General features: G+C 34.0%; 1 protein-coding gene across 3 annotated transcripts in view; it reads left to right on the top strand.

Annotated features, from left to right (window-relative positions):
* Positions 1-20,383, top strand: part of BAZ1A (bromodomain adjacent to zinc finger domain 1A) — an 88,970-nt gene that overhangs the window by 50,395 nt on the left and 18,192 nt on the right. For 2 of the 3 annotated variants that reach the window (XR_009597101.1, XM_015102005.4), the window contains exons 12-21: positions 686-832; positions 4,982-5,077; positions 5,200-5,424; positions 6,554-6,719; positions 7,164-7,277; positions 10,125-10,249; positions 12,968-13,564; positions 15,425-15,588; positions 16,259-16,413; positions 17,510-17,658. Coding sequence is in view for 2 of the 3 variants with exons in the window: in XM_015102005.4 (XP_014957491.3) it covers positions 686-832; positions 4,982-5,077; positions 5,200-5,424; positions 6,554-6,719; positions 7,164-7,277; positions 10,125-10,249; positions 12,968-13,564; positions 15,425-15,588; positions 16,259-16,413; positions 17,510-17,658 (1,938 nt within the window). In the remaining variant the exon portion in view is untranslated. The remainder of the gene's footprint in view (positions 1-685; positions 833-4,981; positions 5,078-5,199; positions 5,425-6,553; positions 6,720-7,163; positions 7,278-10,124; positions 10,250-12,967; positions 13,565-15,424; positions 15,589-16,258; positions 16,414-17,509; positions 17,659-20,383) is intronic. The other variant, XM_042235681.2, reaches the window with a different exon arrangement.

Below are 20,383 nucleotides of genomic sequence, written 5' to 3'. Positions count from 1 at the left end.
TTTAGCTAACCAATAGAAAAATAATCTTCTTTAGATCCAAATAAAAATTCTAAAAGAATTTTAATGCCACTCTTATTTTATCGACTACATTCTTCAGGAGGGCTTTCACTTTCCCTTAGTTTTTCTTTATGAGCTAGGTGAGGCATGAATCACTGTGCCTTACAGATCAAGAAGGTCTAAACAACGCTGGTTGAGGTAAGACGTTTAGGGTAGGTGAATTAGATGAGAAACATTTATGACCTGAACACAATATTAGGATTACAGCTAATGCTGATGATTACCTCTTATGTGTACTATTTTGTAAACAGTCATGTCCCACATAGCTCTTGAGAACACTGGGACAACAATAATATCTTTGGTGTGATTACTCAAATTAGAGTAAGATTATAATTTTTAATATATGACTAATTTGCATCTCAGGCTTAAATTTAGCTGAAATATTGTATCAACTGAGGCTAATTTGACTTTCTTTGAATGCAGTGATTTTTGGCTTATGATTTTGTTGTAATTACTAAAAATTATTTTGTGATTTTGCCTTAAATAATAATACTTGGCTTTACCTGATGGGCACTTAAGAAAATAGTTACACAGGGTATTGTTGATTAAAATGTTTATTGTTCCAATGGAGTTGTTTTTCCAGTACGTGACCAGAACTTTAAATTCATTTTAAACATTTTATTCACAGAAGTGTTAGAGGAAGCTCTTGTAGGAAATGACAGTGAAGGCCCACTATGTGAATTGCTTTTTTTCTTCCTGACTGCCATCTTCCAGGCGATAGCTGAAGAAGAAGAGGAAGTAGCCAAAGAGCAAATAACTGATGCTGACACCAAAGGTCAGAATTCAGTATTATTGCTGGCTGATAGTAGCTTTGTAGTGAAATAAACTTTTGATTATTTAAATTTTAAATTAACTTGGCTTTTACAGTTATAAAACATGGTTGTTCAAGTTACTTGATTTTTGAGTCATATACTAGCAACATATTATCAGTTGTTTTACAAAAGCTTTGTTTTAATATATCCTGTTTCTGATGACCTTAAAAATGCTGCAACCCCCACCCCGTTTGTTTTTTATTCCTTTAGATTTCTCCTGTGATTTAGGAACCTTACAAATTTCATTGACCAGTATCTGTAATTCCAAGAAATTTACTGAATAGCACTGAGTTTTTGTCCCCATCCAAGAAAATACTTCAGTTGTTGTTATTAATATTTTAAGTTAAAAGTATTACTGATTTCATTTCATATCTGATAATTTTTAGATCAGAGTTAAGTAACATTTAATTTTTTTAAATTTTGCTAGTTTGAACTAGAAATTTCGCTCTTTAATTTCTATACAGTTAAGTATCTTGAGTCTGTATGGTACATATTAATGTAGGAATAATTCTTGGGGAAATCTTGTTTATTTTTAATACAGAGTAACTCTACTCTGTATTAAAGTTTACTGTTTTATTTAGGATTTTATTTAGGATTTACCTCAATCAGAGGAATTGTTAAGCATTTATATTAACAGGTTGATTTGACTTCCTGAATAATATTCTCTGTGAATTTTGCCACCTATGAGATAGGACCATTAAATAAACTTAAGTGTATTACGTAGAAATACACGATAAATAGTTTGGAGCCATCTTGATAGCAGAATCTTAGTAGGAAAAAAAATGGAACATTCCTCCATTCAGGTAGCATGGTTGGCCTTAGATAATTTGAGCTAATTCCTTTATGCCTGGTCGATGGAGCAATAGAGTCATGAGGATGTAGTCAGTTCATTTGTCTTTTGATTTTGCAGCCTAAGTTCAAGCAAAATACATTCTCTTGCTTGAGTGCTAATCACTATAGCTCCCTTATCAAGGCCATTTTAGCAATGTGGTCTTCGTTGTCATCTCAGATAATTTAGTCAATTTCATAAAAGGGAAGGGAGAGGGGTATATCCGTTTATAAAACATCCAAAGATTTTCTAATGATAAGTACCACCACTAAAGATGGATGATCTAAGTGTAACATATATTCATTCTTTTAGCCTTTAGGTTGTCTTAATGACCAATAACATCACAGGGTTATTGACCAAATTCTGACCTTAATACAAGACATAAAGCTTTCTTTAATTCAGGATTTGAATTAGGTGAATTTTGTAGTTTTGGAAGCCTTAATGATAAAAAGTGGGGTCAAAAGGAAGTTGTCTTGGAAAAGCAGCTAATATAAAGGAAAAATATATGTAGCTGTTGATGTTTGTATTGCCATTTTATTTTCTATTCATGATTTGTTGTTCCTGTAATTTTTATAGCTCTCCTCCTATACCAGCTGTCTATAAAGTCTACCTCAGAATAAATATTGACCATTAATACTGCTTCTTTTGGAACTATTTAAATGTTATGGAGGGAGAAAAAATTACTTCAAAAATTTCACCCTTCTCTCATTTGCCTATTACCACATTTTAAATGGTGACTTCAGTTTCATTAAGGGCCCCAGACTGTTCCCCCAGCTATTTTTCATATATTCTCCCATCTCAGTAACAAAAAGGCTTTTCCGTAGTCTTCCTGAAAGCACCTGAATAATCACATGGGATTTAATATTATTTACTTCTTTATTAGCTGGCCTTACGTAAGGTGTTTCTTGCTCCTTTTAGAAATGGGGAAATTGGGCAAACAATAAAAGCATGTATTTACCTCAATGATGAAAAAACATGAGGTTCAGTGAAGTCATTTACTGAAGATCACGTAGAGAGTAAGTGATTGTGTAACTAGTAAGACACCATATATGTGTTGTTTTATCCTCATACCACCATTATAAGGAAGATGTAATTATTTTCTGCCTTTATATGTAAAAGAAATTTAGTCTTAAGGAGTTTAATTAACTTGCCCAAAGACATGTGGTTAATAAGAAGTGATGGATACAAACTCAGGCTCTCTGGACTGGAGCCTCATAATGATTACATTTTATTACCTTATAATATGGCAAAGAAGTAATTATCTGTCAAGAACATGTAATTTTTTTGGCCTCCTTCTTTTTATATCAAATCTAGAAATTTTGACCAGTAGTTTTTTAACTCTTACATTATAAATATCATTTCCTCTCTTTAGTCTTACATCATGAACTTCAATGCATTTCACAAGTATAGGGACAGAAGCATTCTCCTGATATGTAATAGTTTTGTGTGTTGCTGAGATGTTATTGTTTAGTGTTGAAATTATGTGTACCTGATTCTAGATTATGATAAATGTATCTGTTTCAGGTGGTCATCCCCCACACAGTTCAGCTGTATTCTCTTGGTATGATGTATCCAAGTGACTATCTCAGCAAATAAATCCTAGAATGATATTTATGGTTTCTTGAAAGAGCAATTTGGTAGATAGTTGAGTTGAAGAATATGTATTTTAGTATGTTGAACACAACTAAAAGTAAATTGTCATGTTGTTGGTTGTCCATTTCCTGAGGCCTTTACAGCCTTTGTCCTAGGAAATTATTACTTACTATAGATAAAATAAGTTGAATTGCTGCAAAGGAAGAGAGCCAGTACACTTATACAGCTTTTTAACTAGGACTTGTTAATTTTAGAGTGCCTATATTAATTTTAAATTTGTTTGGCTTTATATGTAAAATGAAAATTGAAAAAAGTTTTACATCTAGTATTTCCCTGGCGAGGAACATTATAATGTCTGTCATTTCAACTAAATTCATGGCCTTGTAAAAATAACTTAGGTATATATGTAACATTTAGTTAGGTAACTTCTCCTGTGTGGTACTGTTTATGCTTCAAATGCCGTGGAATTGTCAGTAGCTGTAATCAGACATAATCCCAAAGGGCCTTTTTCCTTCAGTAAAGAACAGCACTTCTTTTCTCTAAGGTTCATTTTTTCAGCTTCTGAACTTTGAGGAGGGAATCATAAAGTAGAAAATGAAGGAACCACAGAACCAGGTTAGCTCAGTGATTTCCCAGCTCTAATCCATGGAGGCCTACAGATTGTGCAGGGATTCCTCCCTGCTAGTGTAGGAGAGTTGAAAAGATGGATGAGCAGGATTATCATCTCCATTCACTTTATATGGTGCTTCCAAGAAATACTTGAAGAATTTGAAAACTGCTGATCTTGACTTAGCACTATAAAAAAAAATGAAGCCAATTAAGTGCCTGATTTAAAGGATACATAAGTAGGAACTAGGGATGGACAGAGCTAAGAGTAGAGTTTACATTATCTGAGACTTAGTCTGAAGCTGTGTCTACTGTGGTAGAGCAGAAGGGCTTTTTATCAGCTTAAAGTTTTTTCATTGGTGACATTTTAATTTTATTATCTATGTAAGGAATAATTATATATCCTAATGGTTTAAATATATTTGTGTCAGTAGACTTGCTCTTTGGTTCTATTTGTAGCTTAAGCACTGTTTTCAAAGCTGAAGCAATTTACTTAGAAAATACAGGGATATCTTCCTATTGTTTCATGGATCAGAGTTTTCAAAGTAAAAACAGGCAATTTAAATGAAGAGATAAATCTGTGGTTAAGTGACAGTAGTATTGTCTTTAAGTTCTTTTAGCTCTTTTTCTGTGTTGGTTTTGTGATGATTGCAACTTATACTTTGTTATGATTGAGTATTCGTAATTGAATATTTATGAAAAATTTGGATATCTTCAAATAGATTTTGATTTTCAAAGTAGACTTTTTTTTAAAGTTATATTGAGCAAGGAAATTTGTCTTTCATTTTAAAGTGTATTTTACCATTTTTTTGGGAATGTGTATGTGTATCTTGTTGGTAACTTGGAAATTGTCTTCTCTATGTTAAGTAAGGGGAAAATTAGTGTGTAGTACATGTCTTAGGATTTATAGTTTTAGTTGGAGCCTAGGCAGAATGTGAATGATGCTTGTGGTTCCTAGTGTCAGTTCTTTTGAGGTTCCTGAATGTTAAGCTGTTTGCTGTTTCTTTCATCATTTTAAAAGGGCATTATTCCCAGATATTCAAGCTTTGATTTGCACTAGAATAAAGTATTTATTTCCTTAAAGATCTAACAGAGGCTTTGGATGAAGATACAGACCCCACAAAATCTGCACTGTCTGCAGTTGCATCTTTGGCAGCTGCATGGCCGCAGTTGCATCAGGGTATGTGTGGGTTTTTTTTTTTTTTTTTTGATTGCCTTTTTACTTTTATAAAGGTATATTTTACATTACTGAGGATTTATTGTTTACATTCTAAATGACTGTTTCATTTTTAACGACTATAGGCTGCAGTTTGAAAAGCTTGGATCTCGATAGCTGCACTCTTTCTGAAATCCTCAGACTACACATCTTAGCTTCAGGTGCTGATGTAACATCAGCAAATGCGAAGTACAGGTATCAGAAACGAGGAGGGTTTGATGCTACAGATGATGCCTGCATGGAGCTTCGTTTGAGCAACCCCAGCCTAGTGAAGAAACTGTCAAGCACTTCAGTGTATGATTTGACACCAGGTAAACTTTGCAAGTTAGAATTTGTATAACCTTCCTACTTATGCCCAGAATACTCGGTAGCTGATGAGAAAATTTTAGATGACACTCAGTTTTAAAAGAGAAAGAAAGAAAGCAGTCTTTCTTTAAAAAAAAATGTCAGAATACAAATGGTGACCTAAATTAACTATAGTTGTTATTCATATTAGCTTTAATTATGTATGATTTTCTTGTCTTTTTTTTCTTTGGATTTTCTATTACTTTAAAAATGTGTGGTTAGTTTACTACATCTAGTAAGTCTAGAAGGATTGTGAGAATTAGCTAGCTTTAATTTTTATTTATTAATATATCAGAAATGTAAGCTGTAGCTGCAGAATTCTAACTTTCAGTTGACTAAATGTTTGAGCAGTGAGGCACAATATTTAAAATAAAGAGTTATTTTTTACTTCCTTTTATAGATAAAAGTAAAAATTGTAATGTACAAGTATGTAGTATTGAATTTATTATGCTTATTTAAGGAAACATATAATAACAGTACTTAATTCCTAAGAGTCATGTAGTTTAAAAAATTTTTATTGTGGTATAGTTGATCTAACATTCATATAATTTTTAAAAGTTATGGTAGTGTTTTTGTACAGTCTTTTCTGAGTAGCAGTTTGCCTATTGCCATTTGTGCATGTGTGTGTGTGTGTGTGCATGTATGCGTGCTCAGTCACTTAGTCATGTCTCTTTGCAACCGTGTAGACTGTAGCCTGCCAAGCTCCCTCTGTCCAAGGGATTCTCCAGGCAAGAATACTAGACTGGGTTGCCATTTCTTACAAGGGATCATCCCGTACCAAGGATCGAATCCATGTTTTGTGTCTCATGTGCTTATAACTTAGTTTTGATTTGAACTTCATACATAAGCTACATAACCCTAAAATTAAAACTTAAAAATTAACTCTTTGCAATTAGAAAGTTTGTCATGTCTGTTTAACTAGTAGTTATTAGTATTTGAAATGCATTCAAAGTTGTTTTTTTCCATAAATGCCACTAGCCTAGTTGATTTTAAGAGACTCTTCCCTAGTCTTTATTAAATATTTTCACATTGAGCCACAAATTAGATTTTTTCTTGTTATTGATAATCTAGAAGTTTTTTACCAATTTTTGGCAGGAGAAAAGATGAAGATACTTCATGCTCTCTGTGGGAAACTACTGACCCTAGTTTCTACTAGAGATTTCATTGAAGATTATGTTGACATATTAAGACAAGCAAAGCAGGAGTTCCGGGAGTTAAAAGCAGAACAACATCGAAAAGAGAGGGAAGAAGCAGCTGCTAGGTGAGAGATAATTATAGTCCATTGTGCTAATGAAAGCTGTTTATTTCTTTTCTTTTTAATTTTTAAATTTTATTTATTTATTTATTTATTTGAAAGCTGTTTATTTCTTTGCCTCTAAAAACATGTTGGGGACTTTCTTGGCAGTCCAGTGGTTAAGACTCCACACTCCCAATGCAAGGGACATGGGTTCAATCCCTGATCAGGGAACTAAAATCCCATACATGCTGTACAGCACAGCAAAAAATAATAATAATAATAATAAAATTTATTAAAAAAATAAAACCATGTTGGGCTGTAATGTGGCACTGGCTTACCACTGAAAGGTTATGAATAGATTACTTTATAGTTTTGTGATAACATTTGGAGCATTTTCTGTAATTGAATGGTTAAAGATAAAAAGTTAGAAGTATCATATTGACTGTAATATTTTATTTTAACTTTCAGAATTCGTAAAAGGAAAGAAGAAAAACTTAAGGAGCAAGAACAAAAAATGAAGGAGAAACAAGAAAAACTAAAGGAAGATGAGCAAAGAAATTCAATCGCAGATATATCTGTTGGGTATGGTTTGAATTACACTGCTTATCTCTACATAAAGAATAAAAATCAGCACCTTAAACTCTCAACTGCTTTCCAAATTTTTAGAAAACTGATTTTCTGTAGTTTTGTAATAGTGTCAGCAAGCCTATGAAGTTTACATACAGAGAGTCCTCAGATATACATGTGTTTAGTTTTTTTTTTTTTTAAGCACTTTCAGGGAATCTAAAACTCATTCCAGCATTACTAATAGTACCTCTCCCTTCCACCACCATCATCACAGTTGTACTCTGTGTTTCACAGAGTTCCTTCAAGCTTTTTGAGGAGGAAATTGGAGCTTTTGACAGAAGGTGGAGGGAGAAGATGTCAGCACCTTAAATAATTCAGTGACTGCCTAAAGTATTTTATTACATATTGACATATTAGGGGTGAAGATTGGCTGTGAAGACAAGTGGGAATTTTTCCTATATTGTAGATGGCAAATCATATTCAAAATTAGCAGAAATAATCACTGTAAAATAAAATCTGCAAAAGAAATTCTAAGAACCTCAGTATTCCAAATTTAGTGTATTGACTTTTGATTATACTTACATGTAAAAATACCTGTTACATTTCAAGATCATAGGTCACAAACTTGGAACAGTTGTATTTTATATGACCATCAGTAATACTCTAAGGAGTTTATTTGAATACCTTAAAAAAGTTAATAATAGATATGACACCTAAACTACAAGCAACTAAACAAAAAATAGACTTCACCAAAATTGGTGCTTTGTGCTTCAAAGAACACTGTTGAGAAAGTTAAAAAAACAACCCAGAGAATAGAAAAAATTTTTTATAAATCATATATCTGATGATGGTCTGACATCCAGAATGTATAAAAGAACTCATACAACTCAATAGTAAAAAGACAACTCAGTTTTAAAAACGGGCAAAGGATTTTAACAGGCATTTCTTCAAAGAAGATCTATATGAAGCACGTAAAAAGATGCTCAACATCATTAGTCATTAGGGAAATACGATGAGAGATACTTCACACTTACTAAGAAGGCGGTGTTTCATTTGAGGGATGGTAACATATGTTGGTGAGAATAAAGAAATTAGAACTCTCGTACATTGCTCACAGGGATATGTAAAACAGTGTGGCTGCTTTGGATAAGTTTTGACAGTTCATCAAACAGTCTAAACCATATGTTACCATGTAGCTAGCAATTCCACTCCTAGGTATGTACCCAAGAAAATTAAGAGCATACATTCACCCAAAAATGTATACATGAAAGTTCATAGCAGCATTATTCTTAATAGCCAAAAAACAGTCCAACCCAAATGTCCCATCAGTCCATCAGTTGATGGATAAACAAAATGATATACTGCTTCTGTGGTATATCCTTATAGCAGAATGTTATTCAGAAATAAGGAGTGGAATTCTGATACATGCTATAACATGGATGAACTTTGAAAACATGCTAGGTGAAAGAAGCTAATCACAGAAGACCATATGAGTATTCCATTTATAGGAAAAGTCCAGAATAGGCAAGTCCAGAGCAGAAAGTACAATCAGTGGTTATCAGAGGCAGTAGGGAAAAGGAATTGAAAATGGCTATCCAGTTTTTCTTCTGAAATGATGAATTAGATAGAGGCAGTAATTGTACAACCTTGTTAATATTACTAAAAACCACTGAGTTGTACACTTTAAAATGGTGACTTTTATAGTATGTGAACTATGTCTCAAATTTTTTTTTAAACTTTACAAACATTTTTCCAATTATGTCAGTTATACATAAAATAGTGAATTCATTTAAGGTATATAAAATAATGATTTGATAAATGTATATATTGTTAAATGATTACTATAATGTAGTTAATATTCATTGCCTTGTAGAGTTGCAATTATTTTTTCCTTGTGATATCTTCAGTTTTTAAAAAAAATAAATCAGGCATGTAATAGATCCCACCACTTCATATGTTTGTACTCATCTAACCTCACTCATTTACATTATCCCTCTGGCTCCTGAATACATTGAGTTTGTAAAACTCTTTGAATGTAGAACATAAATGGTGGAATTCAGATTCCATGCAACTTTAGTTTTGATTTGGACAATACAGTGATAAAACATCCATATTGTTCGTACTTACTGTATCTGAATTTATCTACTTCTCCCCGATACTGTTTGTCTACTTATCTCCTTTTATACTCTGAGCCACCATTACCTCCCAGCCAGCTACCTGGACTAATTACAGTGGCCTCTTCACTGACCTCCCCTCATCTGCTTTCTATCTCAGATGATTTTCCACATAGCAGCAAGAGTACCTTCTAATCATGTCATTTCCCTTTTCTAAACTCTTCCACTTTTTCCCTGTAGCTTCTCCCCACCTACCCCCATTGCTCTTTGAATAATGCCCTACAAGGCCCAGTATGATCTTGCCCTGATTTTTCTCATTCGTATCTTAAATTGCGTCTTTTTTGTTTACCTTCTTGTCTAAATTAGAAGCTCCTTCCTTTTCCCTTGAGCTCAGTGAATTTGCATGTTCTTCCTTCTTCTAGAAACAACGATTTCTTCTTACCTGCCACCTCACCCCTCCCAGCCTCCTTAGTCTTGCAGTTTAAATGTCACTTCTTTAAGCGAGCATTACTTGATCCCTGAGACTAGGGATCAAGTTCTCCTCAAAATGCTTTCATAGCATTTTGAATTACTTCTTTTTTAGTATTTATTACATATTTTAATTTTACAATGATTTATATAATTATCTGTAAGACTATAAACTCTGTATTATCTTGTTTACTACTTCCTGAAGGATAAACCCTGGCCCTTCATATGCAGGCAATAAATAGTTTGTGAATGGAATTATAAATATTTTTTTCTTCTTAAGGGAGGAAGAAAGGGAAGATTTTGATACTAGCACTGAGAGCAAAGAAATAGAGCAAAAGGAACAAGATCAAGATACAGTTACTGAAGATGAAGATGACCCGGGACCACATAAAAGAGGCAGAAGGGGTAATACAGAATTTCTTAAGGGCATGCTTGCTTGTTTTTAATTGATAAGGCATTTTATTAATTCACTATTCTGAAATATTTATTAGGTTACTTCCATTTGTGATTCCAAGGTGTGTTGTTGATTTTTTGTATTTGCTATTTTATGTTGACCAAGTAGAAATTTTTATTCTATAGTATACCAGTTCAGCATTGAATGCCTCTTAGATGCTAGAGATGCAAAGATCAGTAATGCTTTAACTGGTGTCATATTGCTGAGAATGGAAATCTCTGCTGCCTTGAAGTAATCTCATAAGTTGCTGGATCAAAAGAAATACATTTTTTGAAAGCTTGTGATACAAGTTACTTCTGAGGATCTCTAACCATTTTAATTTGATAACTATTAAGATACTTAAATTTATTCTGTGCCTCTAATTTGGACAGTATCTCTTTTTTTACATTATTTTTTAAATGATTATTGTAAGTGGACAGAAAATCTCTTAAACAATATCATGGAGGCTGTATTCTCTGACTACAATGCAATTGATTTGGAAATCCAAAACAAATCTTACACTATTAGAATTTAGAACATATTTCTAAGTAATTAGAGTTTCAAAGGAGAAGCCCTAATAGAAATTTTAAAATATTTAAAGCTTATTAATACTGCATGTTGATGGATATAGTCCATACAAGTCCATACTTGTTGGATACAGTCCCTCTACTTAAAGGAAAATTTATAGCTTTAATACATATTAGGAAAGTAGAAAGGCAAATTGCTCTAGGCATTCATTTAAGAAGTTAGAAGTAAAAACTAGAATAATCTCTCTCAATATAAGGAGACAATAGATATAAGTAGAAATTAATAGAAAATAAAACTGTAATAGAGAAAAACAACAAAGCCAAAAGTTTGTTCTTTGAAAAAGACACAAACTAGACAAACCTTTGTTGAATTGACTTTTAGGGAGTGAGGGGTCACAATAAACAAAATTAGGACTAAAAATTGAAGCAGCATAACTAGAGATAGGGTAGAAATTTAAAGATAAGGGGACAACATAACAATTTAATAGCAGTAAATTTGAAAATAGAGGGCAAAAAGCAAAATCCTAGAAAAACTGCAAATTGTAGAAATGAATTAATACAAAGATTAAAAATGTGAGTGGTCCTAAACTGTTAAAGATCTTAAATTAGTATTAAAAACCTTACTATAAAGAAAACATCATTCCTAAGTGACTTTATGGTGAATTCTGCCAAATTTCAAAGAAGCAGATAATTCCAATCTTACACAAACCCTTTCAGTCAAAAGCAAGAGAAGAAATATCCCCCAACCGTTTAAACAATTTGGCAGTGACTGAAACAGGAGGGAAGTCTAATGCTTCGACATAGCGTAAAAGGCCAGCCGAGTCTAGGCTCCTTCTGTCTTGTTGGTACTGTCATCCTTGAAGGTTTGCTGCCATCCTCATGTTCCAAAATGATTTATCACCCTGTCTCCGTTCTGTCTATGGAAAGGGGAAAAAGAGGCATAACCCTGAGGTTACAGACAGTGCTTCTGCTTCCATCTCTTTGACCAATAATTTCTCATGTAGCCATATTTACTGGGCAAAGAGGGTCTGGGAAATGTCCTTCTCTTGGATTGCTGCTGATGCTGCTGCTGCTAAGTCGCTTCAGTCGTGTCCAACTCTGTGCGACCCCATAGACAGCTGCCCAGTAGGCTTCCCCATCCCTGGGATTCTCCAGGCAAGAATACTGGAGTGGGTTGCCATTTCCTTCTCCAATGCATGAAAGTGAAAAGTGAAAGTGAAGTCGCTCAGTCGTATCCAACTCTTAACGACCCCATGAACTGCAGCCTACCAGGCTCCTCCGCCGTGGGATTTTCCAGGCAAGAGTACTGGAATGGGGTCCCATTGCCTTCTCTGTTGGATTGCTGTGTGCATGCTAATAATTAAGGCTTCTGTTACCTTAAAGCGGTGGTTGTTAAAGTACAGCCCATTGGCCAAATCCACCCTGCCCCGTTTTAATATCACGCATGAGCCTGTGAAAGGGTTTTTACATTTTTAAATAGTTGGGAAAAAAATTAAAAAGAGTGATACTTTGTGACATGTGAAAATCACATGAAATTCAGACTCAGTGACCATAAATAAAGTTTGTTGAGTATAGCCATGCTCATTCATTTGCATATTGTCTGTGACTGCTTTCGTCCTATGGTGGCAGAGTTGGGTAGCTGTGATGGAAACCACATGACCCATACAGCCTAAAATATTGACAACCTAGCCCTTCATAGAAGTGGTTTGCTAACTTCTGCCTTAGAAGAAGGACTGAATGTATCTTGCAGAATAACTGACAGACTCTGGCACACTCTCTAGTATGGAGACAGAAGGTTTTATCACAGTCCTGGAGACTGGAGGTGTAAGATCAGGGTGCCAGCAGGGTTAATTTCTGGTGAGGCCTTTCTCAGCTGGTAATAGCACCTTCTCACTGCATCTTCATATGACCTTTCCTCACCCACAAGTGGAGACAGAGAGTGCCCTGGTCTCCCTTTCTCTTGCTTAAAGATATCAGTCTGACCTTAAATACCTCCTTAAAGGCCCTGTCTTCAGATTCAGTCACATTGGGGTTTAGGACTTCATTGTACAAATTGGGGGTATGTGGGAGTGGCACATAGTTTACTCCATAATATATAGTAACTTGGGGTAGCTTGGCATGTTTTTCTAGTGAAAAATTAAAATATGATGGTTTCAATGACAGGAAAAAAGGGACAAAATGGATTTAAAGAATTTACGAGGCAAGAAGAGGTCAACTGTGTAACAAGAGAGCCTCTTACTGCTGAGGAGGAAGAAGCTTTAAAACAGGAACACCAACGAAAAGAGGAAGAGCTCTTAGAAAAAATCCAAAGTGCCATAGCATGTACCAATATCTTTCCCTTGGGCCGTGACCGCATGTACAGGCGGTATTGGATTTTCCCTTCTATTCCTGGATTGTTTATTGAAGAGGATTATTCTGGTCTCACTGAAGACATGCTGTTGCCTAGACCTTCATCATTTCAGAATAATGTACAGTCTCAAGCACCTCAGGTATCCACTAAAACTGGAGATTCTTTGACGTCTGAATCTACCTCCGGCATTGACCACAGTCTGTGTGATGATACTGTGCAGCTGCCAAAACCGGTGCATAAGCCGAATCGGTGGTGCTTTTACAGTTCCTGTGAACAGCTGGATCAGCTGATTGAAGCCCTTAACTCTAGAGGACATAGAGAAAGTGCCTTAAAGGAAACTTTGTTGCAAGAGAAAAGCAGAATATGTGCACAGCTAGCCCGATTTTCTGAAGAGAAATTTCATTTTTCAGGTAAATTTTCAGTGAAACCTATTTCCTTTATTTTTCTTTTCCTGTAATCTCTGGCTTAGGAGTAAACATTTTTCAGACTTATCAAAAGCTGTATTTAAAACACTTTCTCTTTCCTCTGGACAATGCTCTCAGTTCTTGAGTTAGAGAAATTTGCTGGTTAGAGAAATAAGGTTTTCTAGATGCTCCTGGTTCCACTTGGATTATGAGAAACACATCTTAACAATATGAGAAGTTACATACTCTTTCTGAGCTCGTTGTTTGATCAGTAGATTGAATACTTGAGGCACTAGGGTTACCATCGAGTTTTGAGATCTAATAGTGGGTGAGGTCACTCACTGAAGGTATTAGCTGAGGGTCCAGGGACAGGTTCTGTTCAGGATCACACCTTAGCAGATGGGCTGCAAGGACAGTTCAGGTAGCAGTATTTCCTATTTGCTGGCTGGTCTGTTGACGACAAATAAGAGAAGTAAGGCATTTTTAGGTGTAAATGGGGTTTTCTAGGTAGAATGAACTTAAGTTTAGGGTTAATTACCATGACTACTTTAGTTCTCTAAAAATTGTTGATCACAATTCTTTAACAGCTTTTTTGAGATTTAATTCATTTATCATACAGTTCACCCTGAAGTGTACAATTCAGTAGTTTTTTACATATTCTTAGATATCTTACACAGTCAATTTTAGAACATTTTCATTATCCCCAAAACTGGTATTGTGTAATATATGGTCTTTTGTTACAGGCTTCTTCTACTTAGCATAATGTTTCCAAGGTTCATTCAAGTTGTACTATATATCAGTACTTCATTCTCTTTATGTTCATTGTATACTACATTTTAGTACATTTTACTTATCCATATGTTAATTGATGGACATTTCCACTGTTTCTGCCTTTTGGCTGTTATGCTGCTTTGAGCATTTGTGTATAAATTTTTGCTGACATATGTTTTCATTTCTCTTGGGTATATACCTAAGAGTGAAATTACTGGATCATATGGCTTCCTCAGTGGCTCAAGTTGCAAAGAATCTGCCTGCAATGCAGGAGACTCAGATTTGATCCCTGGGTCAGGAAGATCCCCTGGAGGAGGGCATGGCAACCCACTCCAGTATTCTTGCCTGGAAAATCCCATGAGGAGCCTGGTGGGCTACAGTCCATGGGGTTGCAAAGAGTTGGATACAACTGCAGCAGCTTGGCATGCACACATTATCACTACACACTATGGTAATTCTGTTCAGTCATTTGAGGAACTGTCATCAGACTGTTTCCTGAAGTGGCTCACTATTTCATATTGAAGGTTAAATTTCTCCACACCCCTCTCAATGCTTGTTATCAGACTTTTTTATTCTAGCTATTGTAGAGGTGTGAAGTGGTATTTCATTGTGGTTTTGATGCGCATTTCCCAAATGACTAATGATGTTGAGCATCTTTTCATGATTTTATTGGCCAAAGAAAAATGTGTTCAAGGAAATTCCCTGGTGGTCCAATGGTTAGGACTCAGCACTTTCACAGCCATGGGCCTGCGTTCAATCCCTGGTCATCAAACTAAGATCCTGCAAGCTTCATGGCACAGCAAAAAAAAAAAAAAAAAGGCGAGAAAGGAAGAAAAGTGTGTTCAGATCCTTTGCTCATTTTTTAATTGTATTATTTGTCTTTTTATTGAGCTGTAAGAGTTCTTTATATATTCTGTTGGATAGATGCAAGTCCCTTATGAGATAAATGATGTGCAAACATTTGCTTCTTTTTTCCCCATACTTGAGGACTTACTAAGAGTTTTTATATCCACTGTCTCACAATCATACAGTCAAATGGATAATTACATTTTTTAACAAGAAAATCATAATAAAGATGTTTGCTAACTATTTCAGACAAACCTCAAACTGATAGCAAACCTACATATAGTCGGGGAAGATCTTCCAGTGTGTATGATCCATCCCAGATGTCTGCAGAAAGACAGCTTGAGTTGAGGCTGAGAGATTTTCTTTTGGATATTGAAGACAGAATCTACCAAGGAACATTAGGCGCAATCAAGGTTTGTACCTGTTCCCATTTTTAACTTGCCTAATTACCAGAATTTTGGTAACTTATTTGATATTTTATGTTTGTTAACTTATTTGATATAGTCAAGGCATGTATGTTCTGAATAAATAGCAGGAGTGATGCATTTTTTATAATTTTATTTCCCTGTATCAAATTATATATAGATAGATAGAAGTCTTGCTTAAAACCTTTTTTAATATTAGCTTTTGGTATTTAAAAAAGATCTGTTTTACGGTATTTTCATCCAAGATGTTGAAATGTATAAGGATATTTTCTTCTTCCTTGACTAGCTCCTGCCTGCTCTGCTGAGTCTGGTTTGTTTATTGGTTTCTTTGTTACCTTTTTAAAATCTGTAAGTAATTCATGCTTGATATGTGTGTTCTATTCATTCCTTTGCTATCATCTGTCACTTTTTACTACTGTCAGGTGACCAACCTTAGAGTCATTTATAATTTCACTATATAGAGAGTAAGGTATTAAAGCTTCCATCTATGAATATGAACTCCATTTTGGCCACTTAGTAACCTTATTTTTAGATCTCTTTTTGATTCACAATCTGTTCTAGAATATTCATGAATTTTTCATATGTACATTGAACTTCATACTTCTTAGGAAAAGTACATGTCATTTTTCAGCGTTAGTAAATTTGAGTTTTGTTACAGGTTACAGACCGACACGTCTGGAGGTCAGCATTAGAAAGTGGACGGTATGAGCTGTTAAATGAGGAAAACAAGGAAAATGGGATAATTAAAACTGTGAATGAAGAGGTAGAGGAGATGGAAATTGATGAGCAAGCAAAGGTCATAGTAAAAGACAGGTACAAAAAAGGATTTTTCTAAAGTAACTGTCACTTTTTCTTGCCATTTTATGTTTGTTTTTAAGAAAATGTTTGTTTTTCTTCAAAAAATTGTCTTAAAACCTTATTGTGAGGACATTAATATTTATAACCACTGAAATGACGATTTTGGTAAACCGCAAGTTCTCTGTTACCTCTCTTAGTACTAAAGCAGCCGAAAGACAACTTGTTAGGGTGATGATAGTTATTCAAGTTTTTAAAAAGTCTTTGAACTTAAAGTTTTATTAATTTCAGAAAGTAGCTTTACATTATCCATTTTCCTTTTCTGTAAGAAAACTTGGTAAACTGTAACAGACTAAAATATTATTTGAGCTATTAATCAGAAGTGATTTCTCTATAGACAGATACTTTTACATTTTCAGATAGCATTTGCCCTTAGGATAAGTTTATTGTGTAGAAGGAAATGGTGGAGGGACCTTAAGCTAGCAATTACAGAGCAGTGTCAGAGTTCTGGTAGAAGTAAATACCCAGTGGAAATGTAATATTGATACATAGGAGAATATGGAAGACAGCAAAGGAAATGCTAGAGGAAGTGACTGTGAAACTGAGACCTAAAGGTGGAAAGGATATAAAACTGGGAGGGAAGACATTATACAGGTTTTGAGTAAATGGGCTTGCATTTTTAAATGATCATTTTAGGTGCAACATGGAGATTTATTGCAAAGGGAGTAAGATTGGAGGCCAAGGAACTAGTTAGTTAGGAGGCAGCTATAAGTAAAAGTTGAAGCACGAGAAATAGAAATGAGCTGCCTGAGCTACTCCTCCCTTAAGGCCCATCTGATCCATCTAAGGCTTCTTTCCTAAAGCCTTCTAAGCCTTCTCTCATCCACCTTCCCTCCTCTCTGTATTTGCCCTTGTGATGTGCCTAAATGACTTGATAGTTTAGCTCTTGATTCATGTTTTTCTCTCCCTTTCCTGGTGGCTTATGAGAACTCCTAGAGGTTGAGGAAACCATTTCTTACACAGGTATAAGTAAGGATCTGGATAAGTCAGTGGACTCAAGTTTCATCTAATAGTGGTTTTAAGTACTATAAACTCTTAAATGTTTTAATTGTAGACTTTTGGGCATAAAAACAGAATCTCCAAGTACTGTCTCAACCAATGCAAGTACACCACAGTCAGTGAGCAACGTGGTTCATCATCTTGCAATGGCACTTTTTCAAATAGAACAGGGTATTGAGAGGCGTTTTCTAAAAGCTCCACTTGGTAAGTATCTGTTTTTAATTCAAAATATGTTCTATTTTAAATGCTTTTCAATTACCCCTTAATTAATAGAACTTTACTGGCTGACAGAATAAAATTGATCAACTAATTTGAAAATTTTGAGATTACATTTTCATTTAAAATATAAGTTCTTTCAGGTGAGATTTATTTAATAATACTTTAAAAATTTATTCTAGGTATTCATTCATTTCAATGAATGTCTGTTTAACTATTTCTGTCCATCTCTTTTATGAATGTTTCTTCCAAAGAGATTACCAAGTCCTGTGACTTGCCAGACCCTGGATAATCAAACACTATACATAAATGTATTGTCATTTAAAACAGAACCTCAAAGAAACTACTTAAATGCCCCCCATTAAGGGTATGGTTTAATAATGTGGGTCACTCACCTGAGCATGTGTACGAAGTGCTACATCAGAAATACCAAGTGTTTCAGGGTACATAGATGAGGATGTGCTCTACAATCTATGGTTAGGATGACAGAAATAATTCTGTCGTGAGTATGTTTCAGTAGTTATGAAATTTAATGTGCCTTTTAGGACTAATCTAGGAAACATAATCCGTATGTTTTTAGGAAAATATGTTTCAAGTTCCAAATCAATTTTCATATCATAACTGCCTCTAGTTTGCTGTGGTCTTTCTGAAAAACTGAATTAATTTATAATTCATTATATTGAGATAGTTTATATCTCAATAGTGAGGTACTAGAAGAAACAGTTGTTTTAAACCTTATCTTTTTGATCTCATATTGAGAGAGTCTTGAGTAGACTAAAATCCTTTTAAAATGATTTGTATGTTAATGTTTTGAGTAGTAAGAACAAAGTTTTCATAAATATATGGTGCTTGAAACATTAGTATATTCGTAAATCATCTATTTTTAAAATGAAGAACTTGTAGTTAGTATCTCATTGTTCTAATAAACCTGTCCATATTTTAATTTTCTTATAAATTGGTAATTCCACCATGAGCTTAATAACTCACTTTTCACATTGAAAGTAACGTTTGTAAGAAATAAAATACATATAATCACAAAGATTCAAATTTGTGTTTGTTGTATCACTGTTGTCTTCAGTATTTCCTAATACTTTCTATGTCAAAATCAAATTATGTATATGAGGGATCTCTGTATTGTTTCTTACAAACACATGTGAATTTACAGTTATTTCAATTAAAAGTTATTTGTAAGTCATAGGACTCTTACAAATATAAAATGTTATTACTACTATTAATTATATTAATTCTGTGATTCCAAAAGGGGTATGGGAATAAAATGTAATTCTGCTGATTTTTCCACTTCTGAAATTGCCATCAATTAAAGCTATTTATAGGTTTGGTGAGGGTGGATCAAATTATTTAATATGTTTGCAGTTTCATCAGTACCTTTTATTAAATATTTAGACAAAGGGAAAACGTTGACACTGAGAGACATTGCAGTTTACATCTAATAGATTATACAAGAGCAGAGAACTATAGTGTTCCCTATGCTTGTTTGTATACAGCAGTGTTTAGACATTCATTTCATCCTGAGACATATAAAAGAAAAAATAAATGAAATAAGACAAATTCAACTTACGTTATTTATTTTCTAAGTGTTCAGCTTACCTTACTTTGTAAATGTTGGTCAGAGTAAGATGTTGATCATTTGTAATAATGGATGTTACCATCTACCATTGCTGCCTCAAAGCTAATAGAACTGGTGCCTGTAATTCTTTAAGCCTTTGAATGATCTATTTTGAATGAAACAGCAGGAAATGGAAGTATACCTCTAGGGTTTTAAGGTAGTCTAAATATCTGGAGAAAGATAATCAAGAATATGTACTTAATCCAGGAGAGAAAAGGGTGTTCCACTTTATGAATGTTTGAGATAGAAAACATTAAAATTTCCTATTTTTGATAATTTTTCAACATAGCAAATTAACTATAGTAGAAATTTTCCCAGTTTAACTTTAGAAATTATTTCAGTTTCTTGAAGAATCAAGTAAGAAATAAAATTTCTACTTATGTTCCACCTTCTCTAGATGTCCCTCTTATTCTAGTGATCAACCACATTGATAAAACTTGGCGTTTTTAACTTGGGGAACATAATCATATTTCACTTAATTTTAGGTAAGATGTGATAATTGTTTCAGGTTGATAATTTAATAATTTATTAAGTCATGCTTATGGTTAAACCCTTAAGCTGTGGGGGGAAATTGTCAAACTAACTATCAATTTGAAACTTGGTAGCACAGAAATTAATAAAGATCAAAAAAAGGAGACAGAAAAAAAAGGGACAAGAAAAAGAGGAAGATCAATCTAGTGTGAGAGATGATAAATATTTAACTTTTTAAAGAATTTTATATTTTTAAGGAATTATTATTTTACTGTTGAATATTGATTTACATTTTTAGCTTTTGAAGGAAAAACCTTAAATTTGGTTTTTTGGAGAGAATAGGGTTGAGGGCAAGCTTATCAAACTGACTGGATCATATGAATCTTCTTAAAATTTTTCTTTCTCTTGATACATTTCATACCTCAGCTAATCAAACTCTTTTACCCTGTTATATAAAAAACTGACATTGTTGAAACTTAGTATACTTAGTTATTGTTAAAGAATGAACATCTATGGAATTTACGTGTACTTGTTTTACATATAGTATTTATTCACATTGTTTTTTCCTTTATGAGCACAGGGTGAATTCTGGAGTAGCAGAGTCATTGTTTTATT

This window comes from Ovis aries, chromosome 18 (assembly GCF_016772045.2).
Source record: "Ovis aries strain OAR_USU_Benz2616 breed Rambouillet chromosome 18, ARS-UI_Ramb_v3.0, whole genome shotgun sequence".
Lineage (NCBI taxonomy): Eukaryota > Metazoa > Chordata > Mammalia > Artiodactyla > Bovidae > Ovis > Ovis aries.
Note: the sequence above shows the minus strand (reverse complement) of the source record. Positions and strands in the feature narration are given on the sequence as shown.